Source organism: Motacilla alba, chromosome 1 (assembly GCF_015832195.1).
Source record: "Motacilla alba alba isolate MOTALB_02 chromosome 1, Motacilla_alba_V1.0_pri, whole genome shotgun sequence".
NCBI lineage: Eukaryota > Metazoa > Chordata > Aves > Passeriformes > Motacillidae > Motacilla > Motacilla alba.
This window is the reverse complement of record NC_052016.1, coordinates 107539908-107565653: the sequence shown is the minus strand read 5'-3', so window position 1 is coordinate 107565653 and position 25746 is coordinate 107539908. Positions and strand designations below refer to the sequence as shown.

Genomic DNA, 25746 nt, shown 5'->3' with positions numbered 1-25746 from the left:
ATGCTTCTGAAAGCTGCCAGGATGCATTAAAATTATTCATGAATTTATAATAAGGGCCTTGGGTTCCACACGGCAAGTATTTTGCAGTAGAAAGGATACACTGCCAAAGGATTCATCCTTGTTAATAGCATGCTCTCTACTTGTGAAACATTGGCCTTTCAGACTTGAGCAAATAATTGAATGTCCTTTTGGCTCTGTTCCACTAATGACCCTCTGGAATAGCACAGAATCCTAAAGTCAGAGAGTAAATGGGGTCCCTTCTTACTGGGAGTCTTCTAAGTGTCTTTGATATCCTGATGTATTAAATAAATCCTGATTAAATAAAAAGTGAGGCTTGCACTTGAACAAAATGTTCAGGGAGGCAGGAGGAGCCACATGTTTCTTTTACAGTGGTTTGAAAAAAAAATTAAGATTGGCATGAATAGAGCGAGAGTGGAAGTGTCTTTGTGTCTGTGTGTGAAAGAACCAGAAGAAGCAGTTGGATGTGTTAAAAAGTTATGTGGACAGAGAGGAAAAACAAACTGACCTAACGGTATCAAACAAGACAAAGAACAAGTCCGGGGCAAAAAAATACACAAAGGCAACACACATTCATCAAATTCATTGATTTGTGAAAAGTGAAACAAAATAGTGAAGCGAAGTATCCCAAACACCACTCCCTCCCAGAAAATATAAAAAGCAAGTTCAAAATCAGGTCACTTGCCAAGAAAGAAACCCAGAGGCACAATGAGGAATAACAGACAGCATCCTTATTCTCTGTATGATTCCACACATGATCTTGGCCAGACCAATTACACACACACATTTTGGTATTTCCCAGTATGTGGGTGTGAAAGTATAAAAAAAAACAGTTAACAGTTTAAAGAAATTTTGTTTATAAAATCACAGTCCCATTCCGTGAGACACTTTGCTGAGCCTTATCACACTCATTCCATATGCACTCTAGTTCTTCAAAATCTGTCAAAACCTTGAGTTCCCAGATAAATGATGCACACATCCTCCTGGCAGAGATGTTTGCTGTCATTCCTGTTCTGCAGCTTCGTGGAAGACTGAGAGTTGCACTGCAAGGATTGGCTTCACAAAGCCATGGCAATAGAGGTGGCCTAGGCAGCTGGAACAAGAATTCACAGGGATAAAATTGTCATAAGTGGACACAGCCAGCACAATACCATCATTTAAATTTTTCTCGAGCCCTTAAAACTAGACAGTAAATGGATTACAGGCCTTGACTGTCCCAGTTTCATCATCTTAAAACACTTCAACCAAAGAAGAAAATAGCAGTAAATGACGACCTTACAGATTGTGTGATCCCTTTATGGAAGTGGCAGAGCATGCAGTATGTTTTCTTTAAAACAACAGAGGAAGTTATACTGAGTCTTCCAGAATGATTCAAAATGAAAGCTTAGTGTAATACTGTAGAATCAGTGTGGAAGTTTGGGAGATTGATGAGTTTGATTAACATGGAATATTCAGGTTTCAGGTTGCCACCTCGGAGTCAGAGCAGCTTCCAAGTTTTCATGAGAAGTTTCTACGTGCTGAAAATTAAGACACTTGCTGTGGAAGTCCATATCTCATGGCTATGCAAAGCAATGTGCCAATATGGGAAAGTCAGAGGTTGGAAATTGGATTATCTCCTTGGTGCAAAAGGCAGTACCTCCTAAGTCTCCACACACAGACCAAGAAGCCTGACAGGATCACCAGTTGGGCCTGTCTCAAAGCAAGGACAGAAGTGGACATAGATGCCTAAGTGAGGACTTTAGTGGATTTCGGATGACCAAACTGTGTACCAGAGAACCTGCTGCAGTGTCTTCCTCTGAATGTCTGACTTCCCAAGTGTCCTTTCCAAAGTCATGCCCTGGTATATTAAAAAAAATCTTCATCTGGGGCAGCATTGAGTAGTTCTGCACAAGCCTGTCCAGTTACTCCTTCATACAAGAGGATGGATACAGCGAGCACATTAACCGGCAGCATCAGCCACTTCAGAACCCGCAGTGGCAGCAACTGCTTTCTTAAAATTGCCAAAGCTCGAGAAAGATACACATGAGGTGCGGCATCAAACAACTCTTTGAAGTATTGATGCAGTCTCAGAATTCCCAGCATCCTCTCCTTTCCTTTCTCCATTCCTCCCGGCCACTTTCTTGTGAGGCTAAAAATTCAGGTTTCCTCACACAATTCCTTCTGAAACCGTTCAGTTCTTTGCTGCCCTATGGCAGAGTTTGTAGCAGTGGAGCAGGAGGAAGCATTAACAGTCGTAACTTCTTCATGAAATGTCTGCAGCACAATTATTTTCTTCACTTTTGGGGCCTCTGAGCACTACTCCAATATAAACATGGACAAGCAGAAGACAAGAACATGACCTAAGTAAGAGAGAAATCTGCTGCTCACTAACCTAACACAGCCAGTGCTGCCAGCTGGTTTGTATGTGCCCGCTTCAAATAGCTCCTGCGTCTTACACCAGGCTGAGGCTAATAAATACGGTAGCTAAGAGGAAGCCCTCACTGACTGGCATCTACCATACTCTCTTTCCTCATTTCTACACATCCAGGTACTTTCAAAAGCAAGTTATTATTTTCCAAAGCAAAGGACACATGTAAAGCGTGGTTTAGACTGAAATTCTCATAACCAGGCTGCACACTTCAGCTTCAAACTATTCCTTCAGCTCTGAAAATTCAGCTTCAGGGATAAACCTCCATGATAAACATTTTGGAGCTGTGCCTGTCACACATGTGACCTGGCATCTGCGCTCCTGAGAGCCATATGTGTCTGCTGAAAACCAACTGTGTTTAGAAGAAGAACACAGGCAAACTGATAACCCCTACAAAGAAAAGACAGAGCAGTAAGGACGCCAGCCACGGTCTGATGATTTAATAGCACCTAGCAATCAGGCTACTAGATTGCACTTAATATATTTCATCAAGAGGGATTGCTCACTGTAAAAAAAAAAGAAAAAAAATGGAGCACAGCAATGAAAACTGTCCTTTGTGGTCTCCTTTATACTTTCATTGGTTCCACTGGGATTAGTGCTCTGCATGAATCATAATGGGACATCGATAGCTTGGCCAATGCTCAGACAGCACATCAGGGAAGGGAACTGCGTGTAGTAACGTAACATCCTGTTTGGAGGCTTAAGAGGCAAAAAATCCAGCAGCAATCACTTCCAAGGGTAGTAACTCAGTTCTTATTGCCTTCATAATGGCTCCACAGTTATTGAGTCAATGAAAATGTACTCTGATACCAAGCATCAAGAAGATAAATTAACAGTAAAGTGAGTCTTACTCATGCATCCACACCCTACTTCAGTAGAGGACTGCAAAAACACAGCATGTACTCTTAAAGGATGTTGCCCTCCTCTGTAAGGTGCTGAGATGGCTGAAAAGGAGGCAGGAGCAAACCCTTTCTTTACTAAATACCGTGTGAAGGAAAAAAAAAACAAACCTGTTACAATTTAGTAAGCAAATTTTCCACTGGAATTATTGAGTAGCTCATGTTATAAATTTCATGTTACCATCATTTTGGCTGAGAGTGAAAACACAACAAAATTATTTTATGAGCTTCAGATTTGGCAATAACAACATGCCAAATGCCAGGAGGTTATGGCATTAATTTTTGTATAAGACCCGCTGGTACAGACAAAACAACTATAGTCTAATTAAATAAAAGCAAACAAACAAACAAACATACCAAAATTGACATGAACCATACCAGTCAACCCCAAGCAAATTTAATCTTGTTTGATGTAAGCTTCCTTCCTGCCTCTCTCTCCAGCTCCGGGCAGTTCTCTTCTGTGTCTCAAGTCATGCTGGAAATAACTTACAAAGCAAACTCTTGGCTGAAGACCCCAAATGTCTTATGGTCAATGAGCATTAACCCCCAAAGACTTGCCTTACATCTAGAATGGAATACAAAGGATTCTCCAACTATACAAAGGACTCTACAACTATAGCACTAAAAAAAAATCCATCCAAAATAAATCAGGGGATTATTATCAAGCTGGATACAAGACAATGAACAAAAGCTAATGAACAGAAGAGTCACTGTGTCATGTTAAAATTAGACTGCATTGACATTTGCACTGTCACAGGTTTGTGGAATACTCAAAGGCATGTTATTGTTGTGAGCATCCTATATATCTTTATCAATTTGATAATTAGAGCTCATTCTGTACATTTCTAGTTCAATGGGTAAGTGACAGGATAATGTCATAGAGGAAAAAATGATGGAGTCGGTATTAAAGAGGGACAATTAGTGCAAATTGTAACGCTGAAAAAAAAAGTGAACAGCAAGTCTTCTGAAGTTCCTGAAAGAAACAGCAGGAACTGAAGTGACAGCATTACCTCTGTCACTGTCCTCCAGCCCAGATGCTCAGTCCTGAAGCCAACTCCCTCAGTCACCTGTGCAGCCAGAACCAGCCTTGTTGGCAATAGGAGACGCAGCAAAGTGCCAGAACAAGAAAAGAGATGGGAACACAGAAATGGGAATGGAAGGAGAGGGTGGGAGAAGTTGGGGTTTAGATGACCTGAAACTGACATGGAATCACACCCTAAAGAAACTGCCTAAAATAAGCAGGGTCATTTTTGAGAGAAATGAGTTAAGGAATGTGGTTGTGATATTTTGTGAGAATCCCTTTGCTAGGATTTTCTTCTCCTGAGAAGCTGAAGGGCCTCAGCTTCAAGTGTAAACAATTTGTTATCTGCTGCTGTGGAATGCAGCAGGTGCTTCCTCCATTGGTCAGTGTGGGATGTTTCTACTTGGTGGCCAATCCAGGAGGCAGCAGCTCTCGGACTCTCTGGGAGTCACAGAACTTTGTTATTCATTCCTTTCTATTCCTGTCTCACCTTCTGATGAATCTTTCTCTCTGTTCTTTGTAGTATAGTTATAGTGTGGTTTTTTTAATGTAATATATATCATAATATAATAAACCAGCCTTCTGAAATGGAGTCAAGATCTCTCCTTCCCTTCACCAAGTCCTAACTGCCCTGAAGACCCATGGTAATAGATGGTGACCCCAGACGTGGCAATAAAGGAATGATCATATGAGAGTCAATCTCAGCAGGCTTGAGAACATCACATTCTCTGTCTGAAATAGGGATGAGGAGGCAGGACAGGCTGTGGAAGACAGAAAGCTTCTGCCAAGTTGCACCTGGCTGGAGTTTCCACCAGTGCTTTCACCAGTGCATGCAGCACAGGTCTCACATGCCTTCTCACAGCACCTGAAGCTGCATCAGAGTGATTCTGCCCAGATGTAAAGAAGAAACTCCAGGTTACAGTCTGCAGAAATCCAGCCAAGTGAAAGAGAGAAGGGTGAAAAGTAGTGGAACAATTGCCCTTGTATTACTGTATGAAATTATACACTGTGAATGAGCAGTAAAATCTGGAAAAAAAAAAGAAAAAAGAAAAATATAGAGGACTGAAAAACAACAACAAAAAAATAATCTGAAGCTGAAGCTTCAAGACATTATGCCACCAAAACATAGGCATTTCTTGAACTATCTGGGTGGCTTGATTTCAATCAGCTATGTGTTTGCAAAACTTGTGGTCTGATCCATAAGCAGAAATATTTCACAGAGCTGGGAAGTGATAAATCATAACACAGGTCTGGTGTAACTCCTTCAGAAATTCATTTTGGAGCTCCCATTACCATAACAATGCTAATAAACTGGAAGTTGCCCAGTTGAAGAGAAATAAAAGTTGCTTACTGGCTTAAATTATGATTCAGAAGTCTCAGAGCCCCTGAAGTGTACATGTACTCAGAGAATCACCAAACACATGATGGTGAATTCAAAGATGAGTGAAGTGCTGATTAGGAAAGAGATTGTTTATGAAAATTTTCAGAAAACAGGGTATTTTAGACCATGGAATAAGCTCACAGGAAAGAAGCAGAACTGCAAAGCCGGGCAACTGCTGAGGACAAAGCAACAGCCTGGTGTAAGGGCAGACTCTCTGAGGTAACAGATCCACACACAACTGCTCCTGTGCTTGCTGAAAGGCAGGTTAATATGAGAACGGGACAGCTGCTCAACGAGCATTAAATGTGACAGGAAACAGCCCCTACAACAGCAGCTCTCATTTTCTACACGACCTCTAATACTGCAATTGCCTGATCCATTCAGCTTGGTTTCACATACGCCTCCTTGTCCTCATGCCACTTCACTCTTACAATTATAACCTCTTCTACAAAGTCAGGAATACATCTGCAGTTTTCCTCAAGTACAATTGACTACAGCATTCCTTGAAACGTCAGAAAATTGGCTTTCCTTTCAGACCATGCACATTTTTACACAAAAGCATTTCCAGCCCCAGTTTCTGCTGCCATAGCCGTTTCGTAGCCAGAAGAATGGGCGCTTATTTAAAGTGTCAATAATAGAAAGTAATAAAAGCGTGACACATCCTGAGGCGCTGTGAGCTGCTCCTGAGGGAGAGCTGCTTCGGGAGCACGACCCTTTCCCGGGCTCTGTCGGTCACTGTCGCACCATTATCGGATCAGCTCGGCCAGGGCGCTGCTGTTCATTCAGGGCTGGGGGGTGGCGGTGAGCAGCGACGATGCCGAGAGCTTTGGGGTTTAGAAACATTGTTTTTACAACAAGGGCTTGCAGAGACACCGCTCTGCTTCTTCCAACTAACACGTGTTCAGCCCACCTCCATTAGAATTTTAACACCAAACCAACCCACAACAAAACCAAATCCGGCCAACCAACCAAAACCCCCAAACCGAGCTGTTTCAGCACGCAAAGCCTCTGCAGACACACACACATGAACGATAATTTTAATACCCAGCATTAATGAAACACAACACCGCTAAATCGCCTCGCGGCGGCTGGTCCTGCCAATCTAATTGCAGCTCGCAATCAAGGTGACTTTAGGGGAAAAACTTCCCCTTGCAGAGACAATCGCCACAGAGGGTCGGTCCCCTCAGAAGGACAACCCCCGCAGAGGGTCGGTACCCTCAGAAGGACAATCCCCTCACAAGCTCGGTCCCCTCAGAAGGACAATCCCCTCACAAGCTCGGTCCCCTCGGAAGGACAATCCCCTCAGAATAACAATCCCCACAGAGGGTCGGTCCCCTCGGAAGGACAGTCCCCTCAGAAGGACAGTCCCCGCAGAGGGTCGGTCCCCTCAGAAGGACAGTCCCCGCAGAGGGTCGGTCCCCTCGGAAGGACAGTCCCCGCAGAGGGTCGGTCCCCTCGGAAGGACAGTCCCCGCAGAGGGTCGGTCCCCTCGGAAGGACAGTCCCCGCAGAGGGTCGGTCCCCTCACACACAGCCCCGCCGCCCCAGCCCCGCGCGCGCTCCCTCAGCCTCCGCCCCCCAGGCGCGCACGTGCTGGAAGCAAACACCGCACAGCGCACGCGCGGCTCGGCCGCCCCTCCTTTACCGCCCTGCCCGGCTCGGGGCTGGCGGGGCCGGGGGAGGAGCCTCAGTCTCCGGGCGCCTGATTGACTGATGTCATTTCCCCGGCTCCGTGCCGCGCCCGCCCATTGGCTGCTCCCGGACCGCTATCTGCACCGCGCCGCCTGGTTGGCTGTTGCCGCGCCGGCCGTCGCCTTATCGCAATTGGGGCCACGCGGATTAGGGCGCCTAAACCCCGCCTCTTGCTCCAGCCCCTCCTGCCGCCAACACCAGCTCCGCCTTCCCCGCCTTTTCCTGCCTCTCATTGGTCCAGAACGGCTTCGCTCCTCCCTCCCGCCCGCGCGCTGAGCTCTCCGATTGGGTGCCGGCCGAGCTCTCCCCGGTCCCCCCCCTCCGCGGCCGCTGATAAAGTTTTGTCCGGAGGCGCTCGGGCCACGCCCCCTCCATCCCGGCCCCGCCCCCCCGCGGTCCCGGCCCCGCCCCTGACCTGCCCGAGGGGGGCGGCCGCTGAGGCGCGCGCGCGCTCGCGGCGGCGGCACCTCCCGTCCCCTCCCGACCCCTCCCTCAGTCCCGCTCGGCGGCCGCGGCGGCAACATCGGCGGTACCGGCGCGGGCAGAGCCGCCTCCTTCTTCTCCGCCTCAGCTCCGCTATCCCCCGGGCACGGTGAGCACAGCCGCGCGGAGCCGGGCTCTCCTCCCGAGCCGCCCGCTCCGCGACGGGGGAGCCGGGGCGGTGCTGGGGCCGGCGGGGAGGCGAGGCGGGATGTTGGGAGGCTGCGGGGGCTGCGGGGCTCTGCCCCCGCCCCGGCACCGCGGAGCCGCTGCGGGCGCGGCCGCCGCTCGTCGCGGCCGGCGCTGGTCACGCTTGTCACCCGGGACCAGGCTGGGCTTTCGCATCGTATTTCATGTCTGTCACACTGCCTGGCAAACTTCTCCAGCCCGATAGAACTTCGAGCAAAAAGGCAAAAGAAAAAAGCCTGAGCCTTTTCATCTGATGTTCCGGCTGCTGGAAAACACAGCCCGGCAAGTTCCTCTTAGAATATAATTGCAACATCACTCCTTTAGAGGAAGCGAGACCTGGAACATAGGACCGTAGGGAAAGCACTTAATCTCTCCTTTTGTGTAACGTGGGAAAAGACTGGGCTTTTCTGTGCCGTAGGACTCTCCGCTGGGAGGTTTGATGTCTTTCAAAGTATTCCGAGGCTTTTCAGAAAGATTTTAAGTGCAAATTGCTCCTCTAAGGCTCTAATCCGGTGAATTGGAAATGAGGTTGGGAATTGGAAGAGTCTGCTGTGCTGTTTTTCTGTCATTTTTGGGTAGAAAACGCAAATGAAACCATTCGAGTGCTGGACGTGGTCTGAAATTGGGGTATATTCGCTCCCCAGCCCATGGTTCTGACACCCCTTTCCGAAACTTGTGTGCGCTTTCTTCTGCCTTTGGCTTGACTGACCTTGCTCACCAGAATCCTCTGTATCACTGCTACTTCCAAATCTTGTGTAACATCTGCCCGTGTTATAGAAATATATAATGTAGTTAGGGTTTTGGATGTCCGTCTTGCTTCCTGCTTGGTTTTTCTCACATCTTTTCGAAACTCGGAGACTGAGATTAATGCTTTTCTTTTTTTCCCCTCCTTCCAATTCAACAGATGCAGTTTATGTTGCTTTTTAGTCGCCAGGGGAAACTGAGACTCCAGAAGTGGTATGTCCCATTATCTGACAAAGAAAAGAAGAAAATCACAAGGGAACTTGTTCAAACAGTATTAGCCCGCAAACCGAAAATGTGCAGCTTCCTGGAATGGAGAGACCTGAAGATTGTCTACAAAAGGTGGTTCTGTCTCACTAACCTCGTAATTGCCATACATTACAAACCATGTATTAAGTAGCAAGAAAATAATGAAGGTTGTTTTTGTTTTGTTGGTTTTTTTTTTTCCTTCCCTCTGCTGGTTACAGAGAAGACTGACTTTTCCCTTGCATCTAATTTGATAACCAAGCAGGAGTCATTCATGTGTGGAAAATCACTCATGCATTTAGAAATGTACTGAAGAAATGAGCTTCCCTCCTATTTTTATAAGGAGTGGCAGTTCTTCTTGGTAGTCTGTTTGGGTTCACGCAGTATGTACATGCTTCTTTTTTGTACAAGTTTCAGATTTAATAAGTGATAAAAATTTTATAAATACTTACCTCAAGAAGTGGCTTCATAAATCACCTGAAAATGTAACTTGCTTTTAAAGGCTTCCAGAAATAAGGAAATAGTTTTTCATAGTACTTGGTTTGGGTGTTGTTGTTTTGTTTTTTGGTTTTTTTTCCCCTGTATGTACAAAAAGCGATTTTTCATTATTGAAAAAAAATCATGGCTAGCTTTCTTTTGGTGGAAGTACTGCATAATTTTCTTCATGATAATTTCATTTCTCAGTTTGTTCCCTAACCTTTGTGGGAGTATTTTGCCGGCATTTTTTAGCTTTGTGCTGATCTTTAGAACGTATCGAAGTGTAGTGATGTGACCGTAATTCTTCTCCAGATATAACAGTAATCCTCCTCCTGATGTGGTATGCTGCATCTCTTCCAGCTAAAGGTGGTGCTACGAAGCCTTGAGTTATCTCTCTTCCCTAGTTAGTTGTAAACCTGAGAATGTTTATGCATTCCTGTTTTCTCGTGGAGATGGGAGATAGCTTGTGCCCCACAGTAAATATTGTTGTATTCCCTGTAGGTAGAACAGAAAGGACTGGACCAGAAATGAGGAGTTTGTAAATCTTCTCCGGGATAACAAATGGGCAGTATCAAATATGTTTAGATCTTTTCAGTGCTGCTCTCATATATACATTGGTTTGTGTAAAGATGCACGTGTGAGCATTGCTGGTCTGCCTAATGCATTTAGTTCTTCAACATAGGGAGGAAAGAGGAGAAACAAGGCATGAGGCAGTGCTGATAGTATACACAGTTTCTTCTGCCTCTTGATTTTCTCACAAAACTCCTTGAGCATGTATGTAGACAGCACTTGCTGTGCTTCCCTCCATATTAATGCCTGCAAGTGCCTTTTCAGCTGGGCATTCGTGGGACTAAATCAGCAATATGAGGCATTAGTAGGCCAGTGTGTTTCCTTCCTTACCCTGTCTTGAACAGCAGTAGTTGTTCTGGGGGTGCTTCCACACAGCTGCTTTCCCTCCCTGTTTGTTGCTGTTAACAACTACTTGCCATGTCCTTTTGTGTCTGGGGAGCTGGTGGAAATTGGCGTAGGACTGTTTGAGTTACTGAACATTGTGGAGTTCTTGCATCTCAGTGGTGTGTTGTGGGCCCTGTGGTCAAGGAGAGAGAAGAAATTTGCTGGGAGACATCTATGTCTGGCTAAAAATGGTCTAAGTACTGCAGTCTGTCTGCTGGACTGCTGGTGTGCACAGCTGACTGCAGTAGCTTATTTCACTCTCTGCAGACCAGTCTGGCACAGAGAGCCTGTGAAACTGCTGAAGATGAGCTGGTACCAAGCTAATGAACATACCAACTTTTTTTTTGACTGAAACATCACCAGAAGGACTAGGTGTAAGAGGTGATAGTTTAAATGTCTGTATCTGGTAACACTAACAGCTCTTAGGTTTGTGGGACTTGTTCCCATCATTGCATCATAGTTAAAGATGATGAGCACCAGCTAGTATGATTTCTTTGTAAAGGGTGACTTTTTATAGCTGAGAAGATGGTGGCTAAAAACAAAACACACCAGAAGCAACTTTGTGGCTTGTGAAATTGCAAAAGGTGCTTGCAGCTCCTCTTGAGCATCTGTAGAGGATCTCTGCTAAGATTTGTTCTTGTCTGATCTATTGCTGGGAATGATCTGAACCTGCTGGTGCAAATTTTTTACAATATAAGTTCTAAAAGTATGTGCCTATTGCTATTTTGTGTCTTAAATTCTTGAAATTTAAGTGCTGGTTTTGTTTTTGGAGTCTGTTTGTTGTTCACATGTAGGAGAATTGAACCTAGATATTGCAGCTCAAAGAATGATTGGCAGTGTCAGAGCTGTATTCAAGGGTTTCATCATACCTTCTTGGAGGCACAAAATGAACTTAAATGCAGAAGTTGGCAAGACAGTAGCTTTAACTTTGTTATGATACTTAACATTTATTACGACTGCTGGACTGTTTTGATTAGCCTCCTTAGCTCTATAGCATTTCATCTTTATAGGATGCTTCCTGAATTTTCAAGGAAATAGATGTTAAAATTCATCTAAATGTACGTGATGTAGCTTTTATTTCCCTCTGGTTTCATACATGTACCATTTATAATGATTGCAACATAGGCTCAGTCTTTGCCTTCTGAAGTTTTTAGTTTTTTTCCTTCAGCACTACAGAACACAGACAGAAAGGTGCCCAGCTTTTGTCATGGTGCATGAATTGGCTTATATGTACTCTGTAGCTGGTTTGAAAGATAGTTTTTCAGGCTGATAGACACCAGAAGATTAAAAAGAGGATGTGAGCTTCTAACTTCAAGAAGCATAAAGATTTGAAGTGACTTGCTGGGAAAATAAAAAATTAAATATGGGAAGCCAACCACAGTTATGCTTTATGAAAATAGAGGGGAGTCATCTGCAGACAGCTGATTAGAAACTTAAACACACTGATGTGTTAGCTCTTCACATTTTGTCATTTAAAAAGTAACAGTGGTTTTTGGAGCATATAGGGTAGAAGATCATGCAGCTTTTCCCCTGTGGCAGAAAAAATGTGTTAAATGTTTAAATTTCTAATTTTTTTATTGGAAGACTTCTTCTGTTCACAATTTTAGCTTCTGGCAATGTGAGTTATTTTCATTGTGTAGTATATTGCAGTCAAAGTCAGAACTTGGAGAAAAACTTATTTTTTATAAATTTTACTTTGTTAGCATTTGTTTAGCTGGATTCATGGGATGTAGTTACTGTTGTTTAGTTATTTGATTATGATTGTGGCTTTGCTTTTATGCATCAGTTTGGAACTGTATTTGGAATATGGTATTAGGAAACTACAATAGCTTTTGCTGCTCTTGATGTGGCAGTTGTCTTTTACTTTGCACCACATAACCATAATCAGAGGGTATGCTAAAGACTTAAAACAAAATAAGTTTTAAAACTTTCTTCCTACCCTCCCTCCACTGAAAGAAGCAATGCAAGAATTGTGCTGGTACTGTGTCTCTTCAAGTATTGAGAACTGAAGGTACAGCCAAGTGGCCAGTGGGATGTGCCCAGCTTGGCATGATCCCTCTTTTTCCTTATGTATAACTTAGTAGCCAGTTGTACCTCTTCAAAGTATTACTGTGATGTTAGTTAGGTAGCTTTGTAAAACTGGCTGAATGCAATGATTTTAGTGAATTAGATACTTGGACTTGATAAATTTAGTTAGATCAAGTCTTCTTTCTACAGAGTTTCAGTTTGTGTGGCACTAGGAGGACCTCAGTATCAAGAAGCATCAGCTTTTTCTTAGAGAATTAGCAGAATCTAATTCTTGTTCATTTTGAAGCTGCTGGGGGCTATAGCCTTGCTGAAATAAGGAACTGGAAAAGTGCTTCACTTTGATAGTCTGTGTCCTGCCTGGAGCCTCAGAAGTTCATGTTTTTTTAAAGGAATGTGTATGTAAAGTTGTGGGACAAGAAAAAAAAACTTACATCAAGCACAGCTTATTAGTTGTCCCAATTTTGATTGGGTTAGCTATCAGCAAACCACAGATTCTTGGGCTCATTAAGCACTTGTCAGCCTCCTCGTTGTCATTTAGAGTTCAGTTCTGTTCTTTCCAAGCTTTGTAAGCTTTCAGCTTCCACAATTAGGATCTACATGCAAAGTGACTTAGATGCTGACAGACTTATGGCTTGTTTGCAGGCTTATCAGGTGCTGAACTTCCAGGGATGCCTTCAAGCAGGTGTTCTCTCATCTAGAAGGAGAACAGCACTGAGCTGGTGGGGTTTGTAAGCTGTGCTCTGCCCACAGTGACCTGATCTCTCAGCAGAGTTACTGAACCTGGCTGTGAGAGCAGAAGAGGAGAACTCTGCTGAAACATTGCCTGCCTGTTTTGAAGTTTTGAGGCTTCCCACTGCTGAATTATTGCAACTCTTGAGAGGAAGATGCATGGATTGTTTCCTATAAAAAAAAATCTCGAGGCCATCTGTCTGAAGGCAGAAATTTGCATAAGTGTTTATTCCTGCTGTGTTACCTTTTTGTTCTTTAATCCTGTATTACATTTTCAGGTGATTTGGTCCAAACAGTTTTTGGTCTCTCTGGTTTTGGTCCCCTTTTTGATAAGTGGAGGATATTTATCATAAAATATTTTCCTGAATGAGAGTAAGCAGCTGAATTGAGTCTGATGATTATTTTAATAATGTTTAGTGAGATAAAAAAAGACCAGAACTGCAATAGGAATAAAAAAGGCAGAAGGTTTCTTACAGACTACTCTTTATTTACTTCTGGGTATGTACTTTTCTATCAGGATTTGCCTTTTCATTGGGTGCATATGAAAGGTTTCTGTCAGGCTCATTAGGAAGAAGCTGTTTCCGTAGAGCAGAAATCTTTTTGAGCCTGAGTGATCTACTTGTCTTTGTGTGGATCCCGTCCATGTAAACTTCTGCACTTGGCAAAACTTCCAGTGTCTGCTGTGGATTATAAGTGCACACTTTTTTTTTCTGAAGCCCTTCCTGCAGGGGAAAAAAATTAAAATAATGCCTCTGAGAATTTGCATCTGAAGCATTCCTTTGTAGTATGCTCATGCCCTTTGGTATGACTTGTTTTTACTCTTCTGCCTTTTGCCATTCAGGCTCATTAAATCTGCATTTGTTTTCTTTTGTTGAGTAGTGATCCATTAGTCATGGTCGCTACTTAAAAAATAAATACCAAAATATTCTCTGCATGTAATAATAGATACCCAGGCCTCCATTTTGTGTTGATACCCACTGAGTAGTTTTTATGTCTCGGTCTTATTTCTCCAGAACTGCAGTTGGCAGGGCTTGAATGTGCAGTCCACTTGCTAGCTGCCAAATACGGTCTTTTGAAAGTATGTTTCATTCTCTCTTAAATGAGGACACTGAGAGCAGACCATGTTCTCAGAAAGTATTTTGTGTTGGACTCCCTCTCTCCCATCCTCCCTTCTTTTTCCATAAAATCGTTCCGTGTGTCAGGAGAGACTCATAAGAACTAGAGGAGCAAAGAGGGACTGTCCCATGTGGATAAACTTAAAATATTTGAGTCAAATTTGATTTGATAAGGTCTGCTGGTACATGGTTCAACCTGTGTTTAAGCACTATAAGGAAACAGTTGAACTGCACTTCATCATAATCAGTGCTGCTCTTCTGCAGGTGATGAAAGGCTTTGTTTAGATGGATTTGGCCTGAGTGCTGGTGATTAGTGTAAATATCAAATAATGTGTCAATGCTCTTTTTTGCTACAATGAAATATAACATGGAGCTTGACTTACAAATTCCTCATTTTGAAAGCATCTTTTTTCTTTATAATATTACTTTCCAGTAGTTTTAAAAATAGTTTGGGTTCCTTATACAGATTGAATGTTGCAAGCTACTACAATGATTGTAAATGTCCTTGAAAAATTAGTGAGGCATAAACAGAACAATGTAAAAGCAAAAGAACTGTGCTCAGATAGGACTTCTGATGAGCTGATGAATCCCCGTGGTGAAGAGATGAAAGAGAGAGGGAGTGAAGGTGTCCTTCACTGGAGGTGTCTTCCTCCCTTCCCCCGTCATGTTTTGTGGTACGACAGGCAATGTTTTATAGTTGTTTAAAGATTTTGTATAAAAGCTATTCTGATTAATCTTTCATGTTGAAGCCACAGCAATTTGATTTGGAGCAGAGTGGGAGAAGGGGGGATATTTTCAGATCATAAATGGTGCTGGATAGGTGTCGTGGAGACATTTCAACATAGCTGAAAATACAGCGAGGTTTTTTTAGAACTTCTAACTTCTAAAAAGTCTGAAAAGTCCCAGCTGATAAAACAGGTTTAATGTTTAAAAGATGGATTAATTTCTCTGTATGGGAAACAACTCTGCACCTTAAACTAGGTATTATACATCTGAATGACTTAGTTTTCAGTAGGGCTGGCAATGCAGGAGTGCTTAATGTGGCCTGTTGTCCCCTCTAAAGAGGCAAACAAAAGCTGTTTCTGGTTCATGTAAATTAGCAGTTACAACAGGTGGCACTTGAAATCTGGTTTGTGCCATGTGTGACTGAAAAGGCATATGGTTTTGGCATGTTAGAAAAGACTAAATGGGCTTTTCAGCTTTCATCCCTGCTTTGGTGGTGTTTTTTTGTTTGTTTGTTTTTTTAATCAGATTTCTTTAAACATGGCTTGAACAAAAGTATAATAGAGCACAGTAGAATTGGATAGTCTTTTTGTTAAAGTGGAACTCGATTGATTATATGTGAAGTTATGACTTCCCTGTCTTTCAAGATGGAAGTGGATTGCTAGAAGCTATTTGATGGCCTCTCATCAGTCTGATGCTAGGACAGTTAGTAGGGATTGCATTGTTGACTTAGTAGTAGTTGGGGTGGATGACACTGGTGTTGGTTTTGGAGTTTTTTAATTTTTAAAATTCTCTATAAAGACCAAACCCTAGTTGCTAATTCAGTCTGTCTTTCTTGAGGCATTTTCTATGTTTTTTATTATCTGAGTATAGCTCACATGGTGAATGTTTAACATGGAATCAGTTGGTTAATATGCTTGTGTATGGATGCTACAGAGAGAAGAGAAGGTATGTCATCTCAGAACTCTGCCATGATGCCACAAAATCAAATAGATTTAGTTTTCCAGCCACCTCTTTGGCTATTTCAGTTCTGTCAGGTAAAGGATGGCAAAGAGTGAAGTCATGCTTCACTCAGAGATGGAACTCCCATGTGCATGTGTGTGTCTTCTGGTCTTTCAGCCATTCTTGGGTAGGACTTGCTTGGTTGTGATTGGGAGTACCAATATGCTGAACTTGAGTATGAAGGACTGCTGAGAATGTGATACTCCTCAAGTGCATTCCCTTTGCTTATGCTCGTATGCTAACATCAGGATTATTTTGTTATTACAGATATGCAAGCCTCTATTTCTGCTGTGCTATTGAAGATCAGGACAATGAACTAATAACTCTGGAAATAATTCATCGCTATGTAGAACTTCTTGACAAGTATTTTGGCAGTGTGAGTTAGTTTCTTTATATTTTGTCATTTCTTTTTATGCCCACAGAATTTTTACAAGAGCATAACCAACTAGTAATTGAAAAGGTTTATTTAATACTTCTGTGTGGCTTGCTTGGTCAAACTGATGGTTGCCTCTATTAAAATACAAAATTAAATTATTGATTTGTAGAAGAACTGTTATTAATCTAGCATTAATTGCCTGTGTTTAATTTCATGGTAGTTTCACTTGGGGTAGGATAAAATCTTACTCTTAGGAGGAAGCTTTTCTTCTCCCTGGCACTGCTCTAGTGTGACCTCTTACATCTGCTTCCAAAGGAGGCAGTTGGTTGTGAAGTGGCAGGAATGGTGAGGAAAGACGAGAGGGACATCTGCTTACCCAGACAGCAAACACAAACTGCTGCAGTAATGTACATGAACACTCCTAGAAAAACTGCTGCTCATTCTGCCTCCCTTTGTAGTCCTTCTGACTCTGAAATGCACAGACTGAGCAAGAAATCTGAGATTATTTATTTTCATATCTTTCTGTAAGATTGCGTGAGCTGCAGGCAACAAATAAATAATCTGAGATTATTTATTTTCATATCTTTCTGTAAGATTTGCATACTGCAGGCAACAAGAGAACTTTTATGGGGAATGTTCTCTTGTGTCTTGAGGAGCTGTGCCTTACAGACTGCTGTGAATTGGAGCCTTTTTAACAGTGAAAGCTTTCTTCAGAGTTTGCTGTAGCTGTTTTTAACTGAAGAAAAAAATCTGTTTTCTTTCCTCCAAAGTGTGATTTTTATTATTGTGCCAGTCCTTACAAGGTTACAGCCTTAGGCTAACACCTAGATTTGGTAAAGTTTGGTGAAGCTGTGAGAGGATATACCTCAAGTGAGAGTATCCTCCCACTTTGCAATAATGCTTGATGTTCTTTTTAGGTCTGTGAACTTGATATCATCTTCAATTTTGAGAAAGCCTATTTCATTTTGGATGAGTTCCTTTTAGGAGGGGAAGTTCAGGAGACATCCAAGAAAAATGTTCTTAAAGCCATCGAACAAGCAGATCTTTTACAGGAGGTAAGCACATCCAACTCCTTTGGCCAAAGTGCCAGCATGGTAGGCTGTGCCTCAGAAACCTCCCGTTCCTCTAAGCTTCTAGAAGGTATTTTTTAGCATGCTTAGCATGTAGTTTTAGCTAGTTGTTCTAAGTGTGCAGTAGGATGATGTTAGCTGCTCTTTCCGTTTGGTTTGGCATGTTGATGTTGTAACCTACTGTGACTTCATGTTCTGCTAGTAAATGTGTTCATCTGGCTGTTCTGTGTTCATACCTAGGTAATTGTAGATCATGCTAATTTAACTTAGTGTTGTTCATGTGTCTTTCATTCCATCTTTTTATTTATTAACCATTAATTTTTTTTTCTCATACCTGATGCATGTTCACTTCTTTACTTTTTCATTGCTGAAATCCAGAAGCTAGACTCTCTTCTTTGAGACTTGTTCAGGTATAGTTCTAATTAGTTCTTAGACCTGCTTTTCTGCTATAGGCTGCTTACTGTGGAACATTTCCAAGCTGACAAAGCAGTAATAGTAGTGCCATAGAAACATACAGAATAAAGTATAAGAACGTTGTTTTTTCACTTTGAATGCTTTTGTTGTTTGTTATTATCATTGAAGAATGATGGATTGCATGTCTACCATTTTTAAAAAAATGATGTGTAGGGGTTCAATGGTATAGAAAAACTTAATATAATTTCTCCATATTTCTCCATCCTATGCTGGTTATTTTGGGTTTATCTGATTTTGTTTGGTTTTTTTTTTTTTCCTTACTGAAATGTACACCGTTAAGGTCCTTGAATATCTGAATGGGAATCAAAATTTCTGGTGTGCTGGGGGAATCATCAGTCTTGTGTGCTAGTCAGTGAAACATATGGTTTAGCAGGGATAGTTCACTTTTATTTTTTGAAATATACTGAGATTTACTGCCTAGATGCTAGATCCAAGTTGCTCTATTTCCCCCTATGTGAACCTTCAATTTGTTATTTTCTCCTATGAATTAATTGCTTAATTCTCTTACAAGCCTTCTGTGTTCCACTTGGTAGTCTTTTGTTGGACATAGTATTAGTAGGATGGGGAAACACAAGGTGTACTTTGCCCTGGTAGCTGTTTTTTTAATCCCTTCAGAATACATGCAGAATTCATGCAGAATTCCACTGCACATTAAAGTTCTTGTCATGAGCAAGGTCAGCCATTACACACAGATTGGCTACCCTATTTTTCTTGAAAGGAAATATACGCACTTATTTACTTCTTGTGTTCTGATTCAATTTAAGTCCTTCCTTACTCTTTGTAGGAATTATCTTTACCAGAAGTCCCATTGCAGTTTACAAAGAGGGGAGAAAAATAATCTGTTCATTCTCTTAAAATCTTTTGCTCTTTATATGGAAACAGATATAACAGATTAGTTATATATTCCAGTTTGTCTCCTGCAAATACAAATAATTGTACATAAAGTAGAATAACTATATTCTTTCTCATTGTTACTGTTTTTGAACTTTATTTTCACTACTTTTGTGGGGCTGTTCTAAAGAAAAAATATATTGTATTTCTAGGAATTCATTACTACTTTTCTTTCCAAGCAACAAACATTATCTTTTTACAGAAAATATAATTTCATATTAATATAGCTTCAAGTTAAAAATCTTAGGCAAAGAGAAATCACTTTTTCAATGTGAGACTTTTCCTTAACCCTGGTAGGTTTACTCTGGCTACCCTTCCTTTCCCCATTTTTAGGAGATTTTCAGTTGCCAGTGTTTATTAAATAATTTTGATTAACTTGAAATGTAGCTGTTTTTCACAGCACCACTGGAGTCCTAAGTTGGGCTTCTGTGTTTTTCATTCTTAGTTGTATTGACTGTTGATCAAGTATAAAACTACTCCCTATACCTGTATTTTATTTTCTAAACCCTGTAAAAGTCTGGGTTCATATTTAAATTGAGCTTCCAATGAATTTGGACTCTTTTCTATGGAAATTTGGTTTTGAATCAGCTGCTGCTATGTAAATGCTGGGTTTGATGAAGAGAGTTGTTAAAATAAGTTTCTCACATGTGGAGAATTTTTAGTATTTTGAGTTAATATCTGCTTCTCAGAATACTTCAGAACTACCAGACTGAAACATGGTGTGATTCCAAATGCAAAACATATTTCTAACAATTTCTAGCAATTGTTTTTGACCATTCAGATTTTAATTATGTGCAACAAAGTAATTTTTATTTGGCCTTGAATACTCCTATTGCCAAATATATATAAGTACATATGTACACACGTAGGTATATATAGTTGAATACAAAATATTTTTAATTGATTACACAACATTATTAATTAATAATGCTACAGGCATTGGTGTCTGAAGTACCTTAAAGATGAAGAGCTGTATAGAATACTTACAGGAAAGAAAATCATTACAGATCCATTAAGTGACTGTTTGTGTAATGTTAAGAGGAAATACACTAAGGCACAAATTGCTGAGTAGTGAATTAATTCTTTATAGCCTTGCCTACTCGTGTTTTCTGTTGAAGTTTTCCAGGATGTGCTTCTGTGTCTGAGCACCTACTTCAGTTTCTCATAAAGTTTTTGGTGCTGTGAGATCCCTTCACTAACTGCTGCAGTTTGTGTGACTGAAACACACCGACTTGCTAAACCCCTCTCACCTTCACATTCTTGTTAGCTCTTCAGGAATGTACTTAAAGTATTCATTCCCTACCCCCTCCCCTGTATTTATTACCACCTGATAACTTATCAGCAGCCAGTCATCAATATTGGCAGTGGTGCCCAGATGAAGGGTAGTAAAAGGTATTTAACTCCAGTGCTTCCATTCTTCCTTGTCTCTATTGTAGAAATGCTGCTGTTCAAAAGAATGCTGATGATTTTATATCTTGTTTGCTAGAGAGATTTTAATACTTAACTAGTGATTACAAAGGCATGCATGCTGAAAAGGTGGTTTTTGCTTGTGTGAACAACTCAATTATACTGAAAGAAATTGATAGATGCAGTGTGTTGTTGCATGAATTAAATATATATACATGTGATGTGTGGAACAGCTAAGAGATAAGCCTGTGCATCATTTTGTGACACTTGAGTATTTTGAAACTACCAATGATAAATGCTCTATACAAAAGAGAGGATTTGATTTATTTCTCTCAAAAGTCTAATTGCTCTGGTTTTTTGGGGTTTTTTTTGATGGTTTGAGTAATTCAGTATGGTGCTTGGACGTTTGTGATCATTTCCTGTGCTAAAATGCTGAAATCAAGGAGTTAATAATTATAATATTCAAACAGAGCAGTCGTGTATAAAGCAAATCTGTACAGACTTGCTCCTCCTCATTTGGAGTAGGAAAAATTTCCTAAACATTGGCAGTGAATGAAAATGGTTTTTGTTGATTATCCTAGGTAAATTTTAGAAAAGTATTCTGGAAATTATCTCCGATTTTTTTCACCACTGTTCTTTTGTAGGATTTTTTGTGTATTTTTTTTAGTATTTGATTGCAGAACACCTAAATACTTTAAAATACATAATTTTTAAGTGATTTCCAAATAAAAAGGCCAATGAGTCTGTCCACAAATCAGACTTGCTTGTTTGTGTCTCTAATTCAGTAATGATCAAAAACGTGAAACCTGCGTGAATGGTTTTTTTTCTTAGGCTCTTGCAGTTTGGCCTCAGGCAGTATTTACTAGCCCTTCCACATGAAGAATAAGAGATAAGCTATCAATTAACTTTATTTTCTTTGCTATTTCCAACCCTTGCCTCATCCTATATCCAGAAGGGTGCCGACAGTGTTCATGTTGGCTGACTTGCCTTAGATGCTTAGGGTTGTTGCATAGGTTTGAGCTTTTGGTTTTGGAATGAGCATCTTTGGAAATGAAACTCTGATCAATTTCCTGCATATGCTATGAGAATTTTCTTATTGGAGATGAAATGTGCTTATTGGAAACCATAGGTTTGAAAGTATGCATAATAGTAGGTATTAGGTTGTTCTTGAGATGTGCCAAAACTCCTTCATTTTGTCATTAGCACTGGCAAAATTCTTATATTTAAGCCGCCAGTGGGTGGGAGCAAGTTTAAAGAATTTTGTCTGGTTTAGGAAACAGCCTTTGTAAGCACCTTTTTATTACCATTTGCCTGAGAAACTGACCACAATGAATGCAATTAATTCAGTCTTCACTTAATGTTTTTTCTTAAATATGGACTGTTGAAATGGACTGCCTTCCTCAGTTGGCAGTGGCATTATTTGCCTTGGCTGTACCTGTGTTCCCCTGAATGTGAAACAAGAATGAATAATGGAATCTTTATTATAATGGAAATCCAGCTGCCTTGACTGCCATCTGCTCTTCACATATAACTTCAATCTCAGTCTCAGGTGGTCAGCTTTGTTGATCAGTTGGTCACTGCAATTTTAAGACATGTATCTGCTTGATTTTTGGCACAGATAATGATCTACAATTACATTTTAGAAGATACATATATATGGGGACCTATGAGAATTACTGTGAATGGGAAGTGATAGATTGTTAGTTCATTATTTAGGGATTAAGAAATAGCTATGATTTGTATGGATTTGGAATCCTTCCCAACTCACAGAAGAACAAGTTGTAGTGTTTTGATAGCTGATGCTTTTGTAAAATGTGTTTCAGAACTCAGTCTCTGGAGATGTATTTATAGAAGAAAGGGGTTATAGTGCTGCTAGAGTGTTTGGCACTCTCCATGATACTCAAAGTCATGGCAATCGGATGCAGTCCCAGGTGACTGGGAAGAGGAAGCTTTGTACCCATTTTTAAAAAGAGTAGAAAGGAGGACTCTGGAAACTGCCAACCTGTCATCCTGACTGCTGTCCATACCTGGAAGATCATGGAACAGATCCTCCTAGGAGCTGTGTTAGGGCACGTGGAAGACAGGGAGGTGATTTAGGACAGCTCCACCAAGGGCAAGTCCTGCCAACCCCTTCTATGAGTTGGCCTTCCATAATGGAACAACTCTATCAGTGGGCCAGGGGAGGGCTGCAGATTAAATCAGTCATTTATCTGAACACAGTTCCCCATACAATTGCTCTCTCTGAATTCAAGAGGGGTGGATTTGATGGGACAGTTACATCCAAAGGATAGCAGTCAATGGCTTGGTGTCCTGATGAATTTCACTGGTGTTCCTCAGGGGTCAGAAATGGGATCAGTGCTGTTTAATGTCTTGGTTAATGACACAGAGGGATTGCGTGCGCCCTTAATAAATTTGCAGGTGACACCAAGCTGAATGGTGCAGCTGACACATGTGGAGGATGGGATGCCATCCAGAGGGACCTGGACTAAGCTGGAGAAGTGGGCCCCTAGGAATCTCAGCAAGTTCCACAAGATCCCGTGCAAGATGCTGCACCTGGGTCAAGGCAGTCCATGGTATTTGTACAGGCTGGAGGGTGAACAGATCAAGAGCAGCTGAGAAGGACCTGGGGTGCTGGTGGATGAGAGGCTGGACATGATCTGGCAATGTGTGTTTGCAGCCCAGAAAGCCAGCTCTGGCCAGGGCTGCATCAGTAGCAGTGTCCCAGCAGGTCGAGGGAGGGGATTCTGCCCTTCTGCCCTGCTCTGATGAGACCCCACTTGGAGTGCTCCATGCAGCTCTTAGGAACAAACCTCTAAAGGTTTGTGAATTTAATTGTAGCAGCCAGGTCTGAAAACCTTGATACTTCTGTATTTTAAATAGATAATTTTAAACAGTCTTTCTTGCACTGCAGAGTAGGCTTTCCTGCAAACACTGACCAAATCACACTTTCATGTCTAAAGCAATAGAAAGTATTCCAGAAAATGAATAGTAGAACTTGTACCTCTTTCCTCAAATAGTGATGGGGGAAGAGGAGGTTAACATTTTAAGATTTAAATATCTTCTTGACAAAGTGGCACTGAGTATCCAGGAAGTTAGCCTATCATGCTTTGACCTCTTCCCATGCTCAGTCTGATTTTTTTGTTGCTGTTGTTTTGTTGTTTGAGTGTGTATGCATGTAAGATGTGACTAATTCTATTACATCAAAGAAATCAAAATTAGAAGATCTTAAGACTCAAGAAGTTGAAGAAGGAGTCTTTCATAAAAGTGTTAAATATGCATGCACTAAGCTTTGCAAATTGAAACATCAAAAAGTTTCAATTAAAAATAAGACAGATTAGCCTAGGCAGTCCTTGCTGTCTCATAACTATCCAGTAGCCTCTCTGATCTGAATTCCATTACTGATCAGTTTGCAAACTGTGAACTTGATCATTTATTGATATAAGCAGTTCTTGTAGCACTGTTCAGGGTATATTAACAGTACGCTGAACTCTTTGTAGATAAATTCTAATAAGGATTTATTTATTTATTCTGTACATTAAACTGATAGATTCTTTTCCAGAGACGTTCTCCTGTCCTCAGCAATAGAAGCTCTGTGTCAGGGTGATGCAATGAAAATTTCAGCACTGCTGCGTGTGCCATAGCTGTTTTCAGGAGTTTAGTCATGTGCTGCTCGCCAATTAGCATCGTAAATTCAGTGAACAATTGCAGAAGGCAGCTTGTAAGTAAGGAGTATCTTCAAAATCAGGTGCTCTTTCTGAATGCTCACATTAATCTGCATTTTAATAGAACAAGTTCATTGGATGTGGCAGGATGTTGAAAAGATCAATGTTAATGTTTGGATCTTGAGATTGTGAGGAGAAAATTCCATTTTTACTCTGTTGTTTGAGATGATGTATCGTGTTGCAGTGCTACTACCCTTTCCTAGAATTTTCACTACCTGTGAGATGGTCTTAGAGTGCCAGAGAATATTAGGTGAAAAGAATACGAATGTCCCCAGGAGGCATCCTCTTGTGTTTGGTTTTAGATTCTCATTTCTTTGTGGTCTTCCCTGTGTGTTGTACAGATGTTGGGGCACATTGCTGGTATGTGTTTTAGGGCTTTTATTTATTTTTAAGGGGGAAACTATATTTTTTGTTGCCAAGCTGTCTAGCAACAGTAGTACTTCTGGTGATGGATATCAGGATACAATAAAAGTGTGTATATTAAATTTTATAAAGGCTGAAAATTTGATATTGAGAGGCAAAAAGAAAATCTGAGAAGACCTATTGTTCACAACTCTTTGAGAATTTTAAGTATGTTTGATTAACAGATGGATTGATTAAAGGGAAAATGTTGAACTTTCTGCACTAAGCAATACAACATGAAAGTGACTACTCAGCAAGTAACAATAGTGGCTTAATAAATATGAATTTTGAATTAAATTGTTAAATTACTTCAAGGATGATAGGTTGAATGAAACTTTTCTTCATGAAACAAGTCTTATTTTGTTATTAATGGTTATAATAATACTGTGTGACAGTTAATCACTGAATGAAGTATATGTAAATTTTGTATTCTATTATGCTCTTAATCTGTTCCAGTAATGAACAACTGCTCTTTAAAAAAGTAAAATCTTTGAATTAATATTTCTTCATGCACAACTGAAGCTTTCTAAAGAACTCTTTACAACATACTCTTTTAAGGTACCAGTATCCTGTACCCGGTTAAGAAACGAAAAGTAAACTTTAGTGTTTTTTAATGCATTCTCCTTGCAGTCTTTGAACAGATGTTTTCTTCTGGTACATTTCTATTTGCTTTCTTAACAGTGGAATTTTAGGAAAACCTATTAAAATTGTATTAATCTAAAGAATAACAGTAGCTGAAACAGATTTAAGTGAAATAACTGAATTTACTTTTGCATATCGTTTAGAATATTTTTAAGTCTTATTTTAAATGTAAATAAGCTGTACATGATTTGGGTGGATGTTGGGTTTTTTATTTGCCTTTTTTTTTTTTTAATTTAGTAGTTGATACTACATTTTCACTGCTGCTTGGTTTTGTTTGTAGAGCCAGAATGAAGACTGGGGAGGTTTGTCTGAGGATATCTTATGATTAAGAGCAATCTAAGGCATTAGCCCTTTTGACCCCATCTAAATGATTGGTAACTACCAAGTTTACCATTTTGGTGGCATGGATTAAGTGGGTGCTATGCAAAGAGTGCTGCACGTGTAATTAAGCCCTTGCAAGGGTAAACAGAAAATGGGTGATGGGCTTAACTTTCTGCAACACTTGCATGATGGTCTTTGAAGAGTGCTTTGAGTGTTTCCTTTTATTTTCCTTTTATGTACTAACCGCATCAACTTGAAATCTCTGACTTCTACTGGCTTTCTTTGGTGTTGGTAATTAAGTGGGATAATGCAAGTTAGAGAAATGGATACCAAAGCTAAT

At 40.8% G+C, this 25746-nt stretch overlaps 1 protein-coding gene across 8 annotated transcripts in view; it reads left to right on the top strand.

Annotated features, from left to right (window-relative positions):
• Positions 1–7866: 7866 nt before the first annotated feature.
• AP1S2 (adaptor related protein complex 1 subunit sigma 2) overlaps positions 7867–25746 on the top strand; it is a 31175-nt gene continuing 13295 nt past the window's right edge. For 3 of the 8 annotated variants that reach the window (XR_005256217.1, XM_038131118.1, XM_038131129.1), the window contains exons 1-5: positions 7867–8009; positions 8991–9169; positions 16369–16477; positions 17395–17532; positions 25366–25459. Coding sequence is in view for 7 of the 8 variants with exons in the window: in XM_038131118.1 (XP_037987046.1) it covers positions 8991–9169; positions 16369–16477; positions 17395–17532; positions 25366–25410 (471 nt within the window). In the remaining variant the exon portion in view is untranslated. Of the gene's footprint in view, positions 8010–8990; positions 9170–16368; positions 16478–17394; positions 17533–17925; positions 17958–25365; positions 25460–25746 lie in introns of all 8 variants that reach the window. The other 5 variants (XM_038131109.1, XM_038131098.1, XM_038131160.1 and 2 more) reach the window with 4 other exon arrangements.